Source organism: Cygnus atratus, chromosome 2, assembly GCF_013377495.2.
Source record: "Cygnus atratus isolate AKBS03 ecotype Queensland, Australia chromosome 2, CAtr_DNAZoo_HiC_assembly, whole genome shotgun sequence".
NCBI lineage: Eukaryota > Metazoa > Chordata > Aves > Anseriformes > Anatidae > Cygnus > Cygnus atratus.
Genome location: NC_066363.1, coordinates 156477815 through 156495368, shown reverse-complemented (window position 1 = coordinate 156495368; position 17554 = coordinate 156477815). Strand labels below are relative to the sequence as shown.

General features: G+C 38.4%; 1 protein-coding gene across 6 annotated transcripts in view; it reads left to right on the top strand.

Moving 5' to 3' along the window:
- PTK2 (protein tyrosine kinase 2) overlaps nt 1-17554 on the top strand; it is a 204724-nt gene that overhangs the window by 148916 nt on the left and 38254 nt on the right. For 4 of the 6 annotated variants that reach the window (XM_050708969.1, XM_035561708.2, XM_050708971.1 and 1 more), the window contains 3 exons: nt 9543-9599; nt 12044-12141; nt 15352-15436. In XM_050708969.1, the coding sequence (XP_050564926.1) occupies nt 9543-9599; nt 12044-12141; nt 15352-15436 (240 nt within the window). Of the gene's footprint in view, nt 1-5872; nt 5891-9542; nt 9600-10968; nt 10990-12043; nt 12142-15351; nt 15437-17554 lie in introns of all 6 variants that reach the window. The other 2 variants (XM_050708970.1, XM_050708968.1) reach the window with 2 other exon arrangements.

Sequence of the window (17554 nt, the reverse complement as noted above, 5' to 3'; positions counted from 1 at the left end):
TCTTACATAAATCCCTTCCTGACAAAGTTCTTTGGTTTCTCCTACTCCATCCTTGCTCACATAAATATGAATAGGAAGAAAAAATATCAAATGATTGCATGCCTTAGTTAATCGTTGTGCTTCCTTTGCACTAGAAAATTCTCTGGCCATAAATTCTTTCAATTGTTGCTCAAATGTTGCATTATATGCAGAGCTACAGAATAGGGCAGAATACGTACAGACCGTGGGTGGGCTTATAGAATCATAGAATATCCGGAGCGGGAAGGGATCCGTAAGGATCATCGAGTCCAACTCCTGGCACCACACAGGTCTACCCAAAAATTCAGACCATATGGCTAAGGGCACAGTCCAAACGCTTCTTAAACACCGACAGGCTTGGTGCCGTGACTACGTCCTTGGGGAGCCTGTTCCAGTGCATGACAACCCTCTCAGTGAAGAACCTCTTCCTGATATCCAGCCTGAACCTCCCCTGTCACAGCTTGACACCATTCCCTTAGGTCCTGTCACTGGTCACCATAGAGAATAGATTGGCGCCTGCCCCTCCGCTCCCCATTGTGAGGAAGCTGTAGGCCGCGATGAGGTCTCCCCTCAGCCTCCTCTTTTCCAGGCTGAACAGGCCAAGTGACCTCAGCCGCCCCTCATATGTCTTCCCCTCCAGGCCCTTCACCATCTTAGTAGCCATTCTCTGGACACTCTCCAATAGTTTCACGTCCTTTTTGAACTGTGGTGCCGAGAACTGCACACAGTACTTGAGGTGAGGCCGCACCAGCGCAGAGCAGAGCAGGACAATCCCTTCCCTCGACCGACTAGCAATGCCGTGCTTGATGCACCCCAGGGTACGGTTGGCCCTCCTGGCTGCCAAGGCACACTGCTGACTTGATCATCTTGAAGGCCTTCTCCAAAAGCCAAGACTGGCAATGGGATGTTCTGGTGCTGCTGGATAAAGTGATGTGGCTGTGGGGAGGGAGCAGTGACTGGAGAGGTGACGGCGGGTGCTGGCACGAGGCACAGGCCTGAAGGTTTGCTAGGGCCTGCCACGGGATGGTCTCAGCTCATAGCAGATGCTGGTTTTACAGCTTAAGTATGTGTTAACATGGTGGAGCAAAATGAAGGGTGTTTAAACACAGTCACTGTTTCAGATGTTAAGGCAAGCTGTTTAAGCCACCTAAGTAACAGATCCTAGGCCAGACCCCTTTAATAGGGAAATGGTAACTTACAGAGAAATTTGTCACGTCCTGTTCCCTAGCTGACACGGCTGTTGTTACTACAATTAGCATTTTAAAATTAAAGTCAAAAGGAGTAGTTGTAGTTTATGCAATGGCCTAAGTGTGTAATAATGCTGGTGTGCATACCCTGTGCAGGAGAAATAGGGTCTCTTGAAGAGAGCTTCGTTACAGGGATTGTAGGGTTTTAGCATCCTGAAAGAGGGGCTTCTTAGCCAGTTTCCAGTTTCCGTGGTGTATAAATCCACTCCTAAATATCATTCCACTTAAATCACTTACTACGCCTAATTTCTGATGATGGCAGTGAGGCAGCATCGTAGTTCTTCTCTAAGGTGCTCTTTATGAGCAGATCTTGAGTTTGAAGTGGTTGCCACCCCACTTGTGTCATTTGGCTGAAGTTTAAATTTGAATGAAAAATATGCTGTGTTGAAGGAGATATGCTAAAAGTTCACTTAAATTATGCCTGCATTAATAAATAAACAAATGAATAGAATATGGTACAGTTTATCTATGAGACAAACTTCCAGTTGGTTATCTAGAACAAAATGAAACGTAGCAGGAGCCAACTGTCAAAACACAACAAACAGGAGAGAAAATACTAAGTATATTTACCTGATTTCAGTATGACAACAATTAAGAATGTTCTTATTGAAGATGATGTCAGCATGCAAAAGGGCTGGAATAGCTGTGAATGATGAGGATTATTCACAAGCAAAACTGTGAGCAAGGATGGAAAGACAAATAAGATTTTATTGAATCACTTCTGCTTGCAAAGCACAGTGCTTGCCCTGTTTGGTGATTCCTGTACTAAAAATGAAGGCATGCCCTGTGCTCAGCTCTGAAGGAGTTTCTTGTGTAGGGCTTACATTTCCTGGTTCCATTTGAATAAATTGATGAGGGGAAAAGGTGTTTTTTGCCCAAGGATGTAAAGGTTTTTGGTTGGTTTTTCTTTGCATGCTGATTTTATCAAATCAATCCAAAAAGGTAATGCTGAAAAGTGCATGGAATTTTTTAAGATTAAAAAAAAAATACCTTGCTTCTTTTCATTCACAAAAAGGCCAAAATGAGCTGTGGTGACAGTCTAAGCTGATTTCCTCCCTGTCAGCACCTAGGAAGTTATTGCATTGATTTCATCGACCTGTAGCGTTGGTTAAACTTCTTCCCCTCCTGTGCTCCTCCTTTGCCATCCATTCTCTTGATTTGAGCAGACACTTTTGTATGGCAAGAAAAATGCTCCTTGCATTGTTAGGTTTGTTTTTTTATTCTTTATGTATAAGCATACTTGCTTTGACAAATACATTCAGTTAATATTTCAGCTCCGTGGTACTTGTTTTACTTCAAAAACCTTGAAAATGCATAGATTTATTTCTTTCACAGATTTTTCTCTGGGGTTTTCTCAAACTGGTTCAGGAATGTATGACTAAAACAGAAAGGGACGTTACGATTTCCAGCCTTGCAGTGCTGGATATCCTAACGAGGAGCTCCAGGAGCAGCTGCCCTCTCGCCCGATGGCTCCCTTTGGAGAACAGGCTACTGTGTACAAAGTGCTGTGGTCTTCTTGATGCACAGTAATTTTAGTGAATACTTAGTATTTGGGAGAGGAACTAACCAAAAAAGGAGTCAGGTGAGGTCTGTTTTCAGCAGCATTTCTAAGCTTTATGGGCATCAGTGTGGAATGGCAGAAACCTGTTAAAGTACCGTTCATTTCAACCAGGTACTCTCTAGGCTCCTAGAAAAGAATTGCAACTTCTTTTTGAACTTGAAAATGCCTCTTTACCAAAATAAACTTTTTCTGTAGCTAGACTGAAGTTGCAGTAAGTTTAAGACAAAGCATTCTGGATTTAATCTAGCAGAATAATTGCACAAGCTATAAGCAGTGGATCATTAACGCAAAGTTTCAAACACAGGAGACAAGTTGATCTGAGCATCGCTACTCATCGGGGCATGATGAATTCAACCCACCTTTGTTATTTCGAAGAGTGCTTCGTAAGAAATGGGCTGGTCAGGTTTCCGTCAGCTTCTGCCACCCATGTGCTGGTGTAGGAGTGACAACACTGTGACACTTCAGGCTTGAATTAGCCTTGTAGCCTGATCAGATGGGTTGAGTTGAAGCATCTCTTCCCTTCGAGACAGCTCGCATTGCTTCCAGCGACTCTATACCTGTTCTTCTCTTTCACTGCAGTGTATCGTGTTCCTTTATTCTTATTTCAGTACCTTTTCAGTAGCCTCTTAAAATAGCTGTAGTATTTCTTCCTTTTATTTGTGGATGTCGAAAGCTTTGTTATGAACGTTGCCCTTAGGTTTGTGTGCATGAAATTCAGCGTGCTGCCTCCAGATTGGACAGTGAACACACTTAATGCAGCTCTAAAGCATCCTGCGCATCATCCCTCAAGCTCCAGCCACAAAAAAAATATGAGTGTAAGACAGTGATTTTTGCATAAATACAGCTGCTTTGGTGGTTCGTAGGTTTCCAGACTCAATTAAAAGTGTCAAGTTTTTTAAATAAAATGGGCTGTAGTTCTGCGCTTCACTGGGCTTCACTCCCAAGTGGTAGCTGTGAGGGAGTCTTTGGTTGACTGGCTTTTTACATCACCTCTCCTATTTCCTGAGATAGAGGAGAGAGGGAAAAGGCGAAAGCAGAGAAGAGTGTTACAGATGCCAGGAAAAGTAAGAGAAGCAGCTACCCTAAGGTTTTTAGCATCTTGTTTCCTTCTTTGTCACCTTGTGAAATCCACTTTGTATGCTCTCAGAAATATCTCGTCCTGATAAGCTCTTTGCTAATTCAGTGAAGTGTGATGATGAGGAAAGGGGGACTATGCTGAATATCTCTTGGCAAGTCAGGTCTGCACTGGGCATAAAACTCCAGTGACTGATCCCATTTTATAATATGCGTCAGTGGGACAGAGTAACTGTGCTTTTCCTTGTTCTGTGTCACCGTGATATGTGGAATACCTGTTTTGTGTGAAGTTCTTCTCCCTGGGTCCAGAAAGTCAGTGCGTCCATGTTTCAGTCTGGTGACTGCCACTAAAGTCAGAATTTAACTACAGCACCTTCTAGGAAAACTTAGACAGGGAGCTTGCATTCATTACACGTCTGGGATGGATGGTGTCTGCATTGTGAATGGGTGGTGTATGTAGTTGGCAAAAGTGTTTTTTTTTAAATAGATTCTAATCTCACTTTTAAAAAAAGTGAAATGAACATAGCTTATTGCTGTAGAAGGGAATTTGTAGGAAAATAACAGATGTGCTTTAGAGTTCCATAAACAACTGTATATCCATTTTGCGTATAGAGAACTGTAAAGTAAACCTTTATTTTTATGTTCATTCATTGTAGATGTTCTCTCCGGTCTCTTTTCTTTTATTTCCAAATAATTTGTTTCTGTTTTTCTCTTTTCTTTTCTTGCCTCTTTGTAAAGGAGTCAATCACTGTCAGCATAAAGTAAAGAAAGCTAGGCGCTTTCTCCCTTTCGTCTTCTGTTCCCATGAGCCGCCGCCTAAGGGTACTGCACTGCTCTTTGTATAGGCTGCCTTATTAACCCAAAAGCTGAAATACTAACTCAGTTACTGTTGGGTTTTTTTGTTTACTACTTGAGCCTCAGGCAAACAGAGTTCCAAGAATAATTTCATTAAATTTCTGCTACCCCTTCATCTCCTGTTGAATTGGATTTTCCTGCAGTCGCGAACTTGCTGGTCTCCATTTTAGTAGGGGACTTCATTTTAAACATTATATGCGACAATGACAAACGTATTCATATTTTTATTTGTATAGCTATGCAGGCCCCGTATACCCTTGGCGGGTTTTGTTGATATATTTTTCCTTCATTCTTGGAGCCCTGATACAGCATGCTCATGAATGAAATAGAATAGCAACAACAAGCATCAGCTAAGATCACTTTGAATTAAATACTGAGTACAGCGATGCTTGTGGCTGCATACTGGTTCAGCACTTGGGCTGGGCTGGTTTGGCTTCATTAGGGGTAAGAAGAACCGGAGTAATGAGTGCATTTTACAATATTTTCCTTTTCTTTATAGATAATGTCTAAAGTACATCAGCTTGTGCTGCGGGTATTGGCGTGGAGTAGTGTCATTATCAGAAATGCAGGCCGTGGTGCTCATTTGCATAACTGCACTATGCTCTGTATAATTAATACTTAAATTAGAGGGTGTTTCTTATGTCTTAGCGATAGCACAGGAGTGTCCGTCCTTGGAAAATGTCAGCACCAACTCTAGTTAGCAGCAGTCCCACGTGTATGTGCAAAGCCAAAATGAAATGGCTCATCTGGCCGTAGGAGATCTATTTCGTAGCAAAATTTTGAATTATAGCAGAATTTGTCATTTCTTAACAATACCTTAGGAGAACTAGTTCCACTCCTGGATTTAATTTTTGTGAAATTTTGTGTTTGAAAGTCATTAACTCTGTGTCATCGTACAAGCTTCTCAGGACATATCTTTATCCCTTGGGTTTTAGGTGAGAAGTCTTAAATTCCGCTACTTTTCTGGTTTCTCTTGAGTCAGGTATATAAGATAACTGCAGTCTGAATACTTTTGGATTACTCATGAATTTAATAGTATATTTTCCCCTCCCCTTCTCTGTCCCTTCTCTCTCCCCCTCTGTTTTTCTCTCTCCTTGCATGCCACCTGGATCTGCAGATGAAATTAGTGGGGACGGTAATATGTTTTCTAGTCTGTGTGTTACTAATATGCAATATGCAACTCTTACATCCACATACCACTCAATGCGCATTTCAGTAATCAATTTTACACACATTTTAGTATTAAAAAGCAGTTCTGCATTGGACATGAGCCAATAAACATTGTACTTTACAGGCTGTGCAACTAACACTTTCTGCTAAACTGGAAACGAAAAAGGAAAACCTGTTTCAAACACACAGGGATATGTGGTATTGCATGCGTTTGCAAAGGGAGCTCTGGCATGATGCAACGAAAGTTTCTAGGTTTTCAAGAGTGTCCATTCAGTTTGATTTAAATGGTTATATCACAGGTTGGGTTTGGTCAATGAGTGAGTTCAATGGCTGTAATACAGCATGGGAAATGAATCCACTAAGTGATGCTTTAAAGGCATGGTTGCATCATATTGCTCGGTAGTCCACTACTGCTCCTTGCATTAAAGAAGCTATACTTGAGGGATTGATTTAGATTGAATATATGAAATATTAATCAGGTTTCAGCTACTCAATCTACTGATTTTAAAGAGAAATTTAATATTTTCCTTCAAAAGTGTGACACCGTTGTTATAAAATATTATCCTCTCTAAACATTTGAAGTCTTTTTTTTCCCTGGAAATATTCACTTGCTATCCTCTGAAAACAAGTTTGTTTTTTAGCAACAACAAAAAATATTTTAGCTATTTTTCTAAAGGATTTTATCTGATGTTGGAAAAAAAATCAAACTGATAGACTGGTGTATGTGTCTTTATTCATATAAGTAGGAGGTACTGCTTTTTATGTTCTTTTAATTTGCAAAAGAAGGCAATGAGAAGAAATAGAGATAATGTGGTCTTCCTCTTAGTAAACTGTCAAGGGGGTGTATAAATTCTTGTCTGCTTTCTCTCTTTCAGATATAAATCATGTTAAGATAATACTAGTTATTACTTAGAAATAGTAATGTGTTTCTTAAAAACTCAGTGTTTTATTTCTGTCATAAATTCAGAAACTGCATTTCAGATTCTACCCTTGTATTGATTTTTATTGGTGTTTACCTTTTAAAAAATAACGGCTCTGAAAAGAGAATAAAAAATCATGAGAAAGAGAATTTCAAAGAGAGGGTTAAAATAAGGAATGAGCTATTATGGATGTAATACTGATTTTTTTTCTACTCTTTAATAAATACATTCAGATTTAGTAAGGTTCGACTTGGCTCACCCCCGTGTATCACTGACACTGTTTGTCCAGAAGTGGCCTGCTCATTTCTTTCATCTAGAATAATCCAAGCCTGCAGAGCCTCGCCCAGCTGGGTTTTGCTGTATTCTGGACCATCTCTTGGCAGACGTGGTCGTGGTCTTAACAGGCTTGGTTATCGTCTCTTACCGAGTGACTGCAATCGTGGGGTAAAGCAGCAAGCAAGGGAGGTTGGTTACCCTTGGTGCAGAGCACTTGGAGCACATCACCTGGACTGAATTTTCCTCTAATTCCAAGAAACGACACCAGACATGGATTGGAATCATTTTTTGAATTCTCATTATATAGTCCCCTCCCGGGTGTTAAATGTATAACAAGAAATACTTAGTTAATTGCATACATTTTATTTATTCGGATTGGCTACGAAGACCCTTTTCGTGTCAGGACAGTTTGGGGCAGTGTCTCAAAACCATGTAAAGCGCTCTGCAGTGTTCCCTTAATGCTTTTATTACGAATGAACTTCATTAATTTAAAATAGGGAGATGAACAAGCCAAGTCATTTATCATATTTTATAAGCCCTGTCCCGTAATCTAGTGTGACAGATGTTTTCTTTTTCTAAAGGAGTGTGGCACCACTTTTGTTCGTAGGCTTTTAAAATTCTTCTTGAAGATGTTCATATATTTCATTCAGCCCATTTTTTATACATATATGAAGAACTCTTTGCTATTGTCCTCAAATAACAGCTTGTAACAGTAGTTGAAAGTTAAAAACATCTTACAGAATATTGCAAGGAAGCAGAGTGATCCATCCCCGTTACAGTGGTGTAACACTAACATTTTCTTTCAGTCGGATGCTTTCCAGATCAAGCAGGGGCTTTTCTGCAAAAACATTAGTTTATATTAGGAGGAAAAAACATACCAAGAGATCAGTGCCTCTGGGGTATGCTGCCTGTTGTGACTTGGGCGCTGTCTTCAGATTTCATTGAATTTTCATTAGGTGGCTCTGTTTTGCAGTGTCCTAAATAGAAATTGCCTAGCACAAATTTAAATGGCATAAAATTTCCTGATTCTATTTTTACAAGACATGGTACAGGTGTTTGACAGAAAAATCGCTTTAATTTTATTTTAGTAGTACGAAGTTAGGATCATAAATCTCCATTTAATTCTACATTTAATTACTGAAGTGTGTTGAACTTGAGAGGTCACAGGGACCTCTAGTTTCCTAGTTTTTGAGTATTTAGTTTGCCTGAAAACTTGTTTATGTACCTGTAAAATATTTAGGAGCCTTGCTCTGGTTTCAGAAGTGGCTTAATTTGGTTGAAATGAGGGCTGCTGCCAAAAGGGATCATCCAACCTTTGCTTCGTCCCATTCACCATTCAGAAACCATACCTTTAGAAATGATGCAAAGGACGTGTAGGAACGTACATATGCTCCAGGGCAGAAGGGGAAAAAAGGGGAGCAAATCATGCCTTTCAGAGGCAGCCCAATACGTGATCGCCTGAAACCAACCATGAAAACCTCAGACTGGACTTGAAATTGCTCGTTTTCGAGAATTTCTGTGCATTTAAAGTTGGTGAATAGAATATGCCTGGCAGTGAGTATCTCACTGTTGTGGATTGGTTTTGTAACCCCTGGAAGAGTTTCTAACCATGACGAAATGACCTCCACACACTGGAAGAAGCTCTTTAGAGCAAGAGAAGGACCTTCTGATGGGGCTTGATGCCATTTAGACCATTTTGAGAACTGGTGATGTAAAAGCCCTAAGTCTTAAACAGGGGTAAAAATACACTGTCATTTTTCTGAAAACTTAGAGAACTGGACGTTTTCAAAAGCAGTCCATGAGATGCCGGTTCTTGACAGCAAAAGTGATAGTGAAATCTCTGCTGAACAAAGGAAATTGAGAGCAATACAGGAAAAATGGGTCTGAGGCGAGAGTGTGACATAAAATACCTCTACGCTCCAAGAGACGCTACAGAAAATTGCTCACCTTTGCCACATTGGCAGCGGGTAGATGCTGCCCTGGAACATCTTTACTGGCTGTTTTGCTTGTTTGACATCAAATACTAGCAAGCTACTATTCACATTTTATTGAAGATGAAGCAATTTAATCCATTAATAATGTTTTATCTTTCCCGTGGTGGGATTTGCTGTTAAAAAGGTTTTCTTCTGAAGTCAACAGTTGAGATTGGTTTCAATTACAGAACTTAGACTTCTCTGAATCCGAATGAATCTTCCTTTTATTCCTTGGTGAATGCATCTATGTGACGTAGTATAATTGGCAGGGGTCATTACCATACCATAAATTATGCATGAGCAAGTTTTATTCACGCTATTGTGAATGCGTCCCGGCGCTGTTGAAGGGGGGGGTTGTTGCATATCACCCTTGATAAATTGGAGATACTGTTTTGGAGAATTGTTTTCATCTGCTTTTCCCGAAATTCTTCAATTCCTCCCTTTACAGAAACAGATGACTATGCAGAGATTATAGATGAAGAAGATACTTATACAATGCCATCAAGTAAGTATGAGAGTTAACGCTGGCACTTCTTTGGTTTAGCAAGGAGTGAATCTTAGATTTCAGGCGTAATGTGTGTGCAAAGAAAATATTCGTGATGATGTTCTAAAAACTCAGATTCAGTGTCTTTCAAGTTCAGGTTATGAAGCAAACAAAAACAAGTTCTTCAGTATTTTTTGCTGATGTCAGTGAGTTCACAGAGAACTTCATTTTATGTCTCAAAATACAGAATTTTTTATGGTGATGCTGAACACAATGCACAAAGAAGGAACAGATAAGATTTGTTTAACAAGGGCAAGGAATTTAGAAAGCTGCTGCATATTGCTCTGTAACCGTATCTCATCCTTGCTCTGTGTCAGACTTGCTGCTCTCTAATTCCTTGGTAGAAAAAAGTTGTCTGTACCACATGCAATTTTGTTAAAGATGAAAGACTTTGGGAACAAAAATTAAAATGCAAAGTTCTTTCGAGTCTTCATCTTTGAAAGCAAAAAAAGATCATGCATTAGCCACTGCACGGATTTTCTTATAGCATATTTGAATTAAGGTATAATCTTAAACAGGCAGGGTTAGCTAATTTAACGTGAAAGTCCAGAATGCTGATTTTAACAGCTGAGTGCACAGCTTAGAGTTGCGTTTTGGCAACCTAGGATTTCTCCAGAAGTAGGCAATCAGTTGGTGCTCAGACCTGCAAAAATGTCAGGTTTGGCTAGTGTAAAAGGGGAGGGTGGTGCTGAACTGGTACCACATTCTGCTGAAGAATGATGAATATGGAAGGATTTCTACAGGTTTCCATGTGGCAGGAATGCTCCATAATCACTTCAGTGTTCACAATATAGCATACTGCTGTGGAAAATATTTGAAAAGCAAGAATATATGTTTTCCAGAAATAAACAATGTGTTTCGAATGTCTTGCAGTAAGTCACTACGTGATTCTACTAAAATAATTGCAGGAGCAAAAAAGTACTGTGATAAGTTATATCCTTTATTTTTTGTGAACATATTAACTCTGTATGATTTTTTAAAATCTTTTCATTTAAACTCTCTTGGAAGTAATTACTTGTGGTCCCAGCCCTGGATGATGCTAAACACTTAAGTATGCCTTCAATTCAAAGCCCATAAGATGGGCTGTTCGAGAGAAATCCATGAAGTGAAGCGCTTTGCTTGGATTGAAGTGGGTTCAAGTGTTCAGCTCTCACAGGACTGAGGCAGTAAGATCACAAGAACAGACCCATGACTTCTGCTAATGTAAACTTAAAATTGCATCAGTATATTTCTTCTTTTTTTTTAATGTTAAAAAAATGTTTGTCCTTGCTTTGATTTCAAGAAGCTATATCTAAGTAAGCATTTGATTTTTCTCTTAATTGCACCGCAGAAAGCTATGGAATAGATGAAGGTAACAGGAGACCCTTTCCCCATCCCTGTATGCTTGCAATTTGGAATGATGTGGAATTTTTAAGTTTACTATTCACTTTCATTTAATAAACATTTATTTATAGTTAAACCAGCTAGCTTTGGGATTTTAAAGAGGAAAATGCAGTACTTAAAACAAGAAATGAAAAAGGCATTTATCATTGTATTATCCAGCTCTAGGTGACGTTTTTTCTGTAGCGTTAATGAAGACAAAATAATCAGTTATGAAGTCCTAAGATGGTAGATTATATTTTTTTCTCTGAATAAAATAAGTAGAGGTGAAAACATATACTGTACATGCTTTTCTGCTAGTCCTGAAATATTTTTCCGTGTCTGCTAGAAATTAAATTGCAAATGAAGTAATTCAGTTGCAATTGATTAAATGTTTCGCTGAAGTACCAAGACGTTTTCATCAGAAATATTCTCAGTCTATTAAACAATGGAATTAACAAAATTGCATAAGTTGCAAAGCATTATATCAATTTTACTCCAATTACACACTGATGGTGGTGTAGTGCACTCAAAATTTTGCTCTTTCATTTTATCTTTGTTTGCCACGTTCTTGTTTCTGTATTTTTTTCTTGCAGTTACCTCTTTAAAAATTCTCCTGGCTCATTTGATGGTTCCAAGATCTAAAATATCACATAGTGGAGTTCTCTTAAACATATAAAGGCACGTGGGCTAAGCCTGTGTTTATTATCATCTGTATTGCCCTAGGCTGTTTGTGTTCTTTGTCTTTGACTAGCTATAATTAAGAAAGATTTAATTATGTCTATTGCAATGAAATAAATAATGCATAATAGTTCATTAACAAATTAGATTTATCAATTGCTTTTTCATTGCTTTGATTCAAACATTTGTTTAAGAGGTTTCCACTGTGTATACGGCATTTTTATAGGTTGGTGTGCAGCAGATGTTAATCTTAGTTATTCATATGTGAGACATTTGAGTGACTTACTTTGAGTTTGGTATCTTGTGGATTGTTCATTTGCTCTTCATCGGAGATCTGATGTTTTAAGTGCATTATATTCTTGTAGCCAGAGATTATGAAATTCAAAGGGAGAGAATTGAGCTGGGGCGCTGCATTGGTGAAGGACAATTTGGAGATGTACATCAAGGAGTTTACATGAGTCCGGTAAGCCTTACTTCTGAAGTAAATCACAGACAAACAAAAGGTTTCTAGTTTAAATAAATAAATGTATGCCTCATATGCCTTGGACTGTGTCTTCCAGAACAAGTACATGTTGACTCTCTGGTTTATCAAAATAATCAGCATGTAGTGCATATTTTTCAGTTTCCAGGTATGTAAAAAAGGAGCTCCAGAGTGGCTTCTCTGCTCCTATATCCCTGTTTGTTTTTTTTTTACAGATAAGGAAATGAATCAAAAATGCCAACTAAATTATTCAGGTCCTTATCAAAGCCACTGGCAGAGTTGGAATTCCAAGTCATTGCTTTTAAACCCCAGCAATACACTTCTTTGAGTGTGTCCAAGCATGGGAGGCATGAACTCTGGCCATACTCTGTTGAGTATTCAGTGCTCTAGAACTTTTTTCGGAAGTTTAAAACAGTATCTAAAGGTGTGAAGCCTGAGCTCTGTTTAGGTCCAGGATTCAGTGCAGAAGCTGCCATTTGTGTCAGGATAAAGTAATCTAACTTAATCTAACTGTGCTGAAATATAGAGGAGAAATTGTAGTCTGTTATGCTGGAAGGGCAGTAGCCTACAACAGAGGGACAGTAACATTGAAAAATGTCTGTTTTGGCAGTAAGCATCTCTCTCTTGCTCTCTAGTTTACATGTTAATAAATCTACTACCTTTTCTTGAAAGAAAATGCTGTCCACCTCTATTACTTTTTGTCTAGGAAAAAATTGGTTTTGTTAAGTCAGTGTGTGTCTGGCAGATTTTTGAAACTGATTACGTTCTTTAAGGAATTTTTTACCACATACAAGGAACTTGAATATGTAAAGGGATAATAGTAAGGTATCCTTACATTTTTATGTAGTAGTCATAGATTGAAACGTAAACTTCTGGAAGAAATGGTACGACAGGTAAAAAATCAGTTGCAATAACACGATAGCCTTCCCATATTTGTATGTATTCAGCTCACATGTAAAAAAATTGGGGTGATTTCTGGCATCCCATTCTGTTGGCTCAAATTCCAATCTGAAAATCGTTTTTATCCCTGTTCATTGGACTTGTAAAGTTCTTACTCTATTGATTGTGCAGTATCCACATCTTCTAGAAGGCTGCTTGCTACTAAATATTCCCGAAATACCACAACCAGCCTGCATTTATAGCATGCTGAATGAAAAATATATGCATACATATACATACAGGATCCTATTGCTCAGGTGTAAGCTGTTCAAATAAGACTGTCTTTAAAGGCTTATTTGCTCTGGAATTAAGCCAAAGGTGTCATTTAAAATGGCGATGTTTGCTACTCACTGAACAATCTGGTACCTGTCTGTTAGATCCTCACTGTTTTGGCTCCTTATCCAAAAGTAAAGCATCAGCAAAACCCTGATAAGAGTCCTCTTTCTGTATGTTATTGTGCTGCGTATCTGGAGTCTTTGGTGGCTTCAGGCACTAAAACTCTTCCTTTTGATGTTACTACTGATATATAAGACGTTGAAAAACTCTGTCTGTAGCCCGAGGAGAGAGGGATTGGTCTGGCAGGGCTCCAGAGGACTCTTCCAACCCTGATTTTTGAATCCTGATTTCAGAAGGGAATAAAATCTTCATTTACCACCAGGTTTTCAGTCAGTTTATGGCCATGTTTATGTATGAGAGAAGATTTTTGAGCAACATTTTCATGCAAAGTCAACCTGAAGAGCTATGTTGTGACTGACTCTTAGCAAATGGACATGAAACCTGCAAAATACAAATATTATTCTAATTCTGGTAACACTTGTGTATAAAAATGGATTTAAAATAGGACAAGGGTGTGCAGACACAGGACAATTCTGTGAGTGCTGGGCTCTCATAGGCCTTAAAAACCAGGCCAGGACACGCATTTACCCTGTGCCCCTTCGGGGAAAAGGTGGTGTGTAATTTTCCCATTAGAATCATAGAATCACCAAAGCTGGAAAAGACCTTCAAGATCATCTGGTCCAACCATCACCCTACTACCAATGTCACCCACTAAGCCATGTCCCTAAGCACCAGGTCCAACCTTTCCCTGAACACCCCCAGGGACGGTGACTCCACCACACTGTTCCCAATTTGAAGGAAGTCATATAAGGCCCTGGTCAGGCCTGGATCAGGATTAATTGTAAAACACTTCAGCTGCTTTCAATCCGTGAAGAATTCATCGGAGTGACATCTTTGCACGGCGTGGAGCAGTGGGGACATGCCGTGTTGCTGTGCTGGAAGAGATTGAGGTACCCGTGGTGGAGCAGCTTCTGCTGGGCCCATGCAGAGCTATTCTTGTGAGAGCTAGGAATACACGAGCTTTCCAGCTTGTAATGCAGGTTACTCACTTGATAAATTGAGATTTAAACTTTTAAAATACCATTTTCTAAGTAAATCACAGTGTTTTGAATTCTACTGAAGCTCAAATGCCTAAAGCTTCTTTACAAAATAAAAGGCGCTTAAAGCTTCTCCATGCTGTCTGGGACTTAGAAAAGGAGTGTTTGTAGAGGACACCAAAGGAAGAGAACATGAAAGATGCCGCCTGAGCCAGGAGGCCTTCTTTGGGCTTTCTTAGAGCTTCTCATTTTTCTGTATTCAGAGGATAAGCAATCGGATGCTAAAATCTGTTTCTGATTTTGAATACATGTGTTGTGTTAAATCAGTTTTAAGCACTCGATGTAACTGATTGTAAAGCTAATTTATAAAATATTTCACTTCCCTTTGGAGTTTGAGCTCAGTTGAAAAGTTCAATTAGTATGCATCCTGTTAGCAATCTGCTTAATAGGAAGGATTTGAGTCAGTCAGAATTATAGCCAGTCTTTGCACTGCACAGCCACAAACGGTCCTTTATTTGGCTTTCCAAGTTGCTTGCTTGCAGAAGCCAAGTGTGTTTTTCAGGCATGTATCTACTTGTTTTCCTTTGCTTTTGCTAAATATGCTCATAGTTTACTGTCCTCAGTAGCTCTGGAACACTTGTATTACTACTCACTTAAGTCAGTCATCTTTTATCACAATTTTTGTTTGAATTAATATACTTTAAATCAGATTAATTTTTCCAAGGCTCGTTAGATATAAATGTACACTAAGTGTCTTGCTTACAGTAATATTTTATCATTTATATTTGCAAAATTAATTTCTTAACTAAAGTACTAGAATTTTACAGGAGTTAGCCTTTGGTGGGCTGAATTTCAGTTATTTCTAATTAATGTGTTTCAGGAAAATCCGGCTATGGCTGTTGCAATCAAAACTTGCAAAAACTGCACCTCAGACAGCGTTAGAGAAAAATTCTTACAAGAAGCCTGTGAGTATTAAATTATTTCTTTCGGGTTAGCTTCTGTAAATGGTCCTTGGAAAGACTTAGCAGCCATTTGTGCCAGAAACTTCTGATACTAATTTAAATGTTTTCTTAATGTATAACATAAGCTTTGTCCTGTCCTGCAGTATGTGCCAGGAAAACTGCTTTATATCCTGGCATTGCCCATGTATATGATTATATGTGGATTATTTGATTTTCCAAGTTGAACAGTGATATCTGACTCCTGGAAGACTTCAGAAACAGCTTTGGAATGTCAGAGATCTGATCTTCTATTTCCTTCTCCTCAATGAATTTTTAAAATAAAATCAGGTAGCATTTGTTTCAGTGTGGTACACTACCTTTAGAAGGTCAGGTTGTTGTTCTTGTTAAAAAAAAGTTGCTAAAATGTTATGTCTAATACTTACCTGTTTTGAAATTTCAGAATTAAAAATTCTAGTAGAATAAACAATTCTTCTAAATAATTGCCCACAAATATCGCATTCCCAAAACATATCTTTCATACACGAGGAAGGCTTGTTGTAGAGAATACCAACAGAAAACTTTTGAAAGAATATTGTAGGTGCCGATTTCCATAATGTTTGGTTTTGTAAGCAAATTATGGTATGAGACATAGACCTTAATTTTTGCCTATTATCCTCCACTATTACGTATATAAATCTTGTAAAGGTATTGTGTTATAACAATAAATTAATTGGTTATGGCCGGATGTTACTATATTCTCTTACTCAGTAGTCTTTTGTTTAAGAATTTTTTCTAATTGTTCAGAAAACATGTTCATAGCTAATGGCTTATTATTTTTGAATGTCAGATTTTTCTTAAATTACTATAATTCTTTCAACTACCTATCTAGCTGTTGGAAAAGTAAATAGCACTGTTTATAGTAATAACATAGCAGTCAAAGGTAGGCTGCTGTCTCTTAACAACATAGAAAATAATTGCTCATTGAATGCTGCTTATTAGACCTTGAGTTCAACAGATCAGGAAATACCAGCAGAGTAGACAGGTAAATAGTGCTTTTCAATTTTGTTTTAATCATTTTTCTTCCTTTTTATTCTAATTCCATCCATTCCCTTTCTCTTGTTTGTGTTCAGATTGCAAACTCTGAGAAGACACTGCCACTTTGTAAGAGCACTCAGAAAAAGCCCAAATCCAACATCTAGCCAGTTTCACTATTTCACTAAAGAGCTTCATGCATTTTTTTTTGCCTTTAATAACACATACATATGTAAACCCTGCAGATTCAGAACTTCTAAGTATGACATAAAGACAGTCCTAGTAGTTTGGGGGTTTTAGTTGTTCATAGTGGATTTTCCAGTGCTGAAAAGATGCTGTGTTGATTCTTGCAAGAAGGAAGACAAACTGCCTGGGGTTTGGAGATCTTTCTTGATCTTCCACTGGTTTTGCTAAATTGCTCCTTTCTGCAAGTGGTTCATTCCTTCTGGAAAGGGAATCTTCCTCTTGGCTCTAGAATCTTGATGGCAAAATGAATTTTTGAGTTTGTCAGTTAACATTGATTGAATTAGTCTCTCAGATACATTTTCCAACAATGGAATATATTATGCTTAAAACTTAAGACCATAAGAAGTATAGAAATATGTATGTTGATTTCCTCTCCATCACTTTGTCTTCCCACTTCATTTCTACATCAAAGAAGCAATATTTTCATGTTGTAAAACATACTGCAAATTTCATTGAGTTAGATTAGTATAAGAGAGCCCTAAAGGTAAATAATTGGTGGTGTTTTGGAATATACACTTTATTTACCAAGATTTTAATACTGAAGTAGGATTCAGATAAACTTCCCTCTCTGAAATTCCTTTTACTTCAAAAGTGAGGAGGGGAGTTCAATGATTTAGGAACCTGGTCTCAATTCATTGTGGTGTTTTACCAGTTTTTATTGCCCAGTTGGCATGTCACAGCACGTTCTTTATTCCTGTTCATTAATGTGTTAAGCTAGGTCCTCGATAGGGTTGTTTGTTTCATTGATTCTTTTCCTGATTTATTCATAGCACATTAATATTTTAAAGAATATGTTCTTAGTTTCCCTCTTTACAGTAAAATACATTAGTGAAATATTGTGGGATTAAATAGCATTGTCCAAGG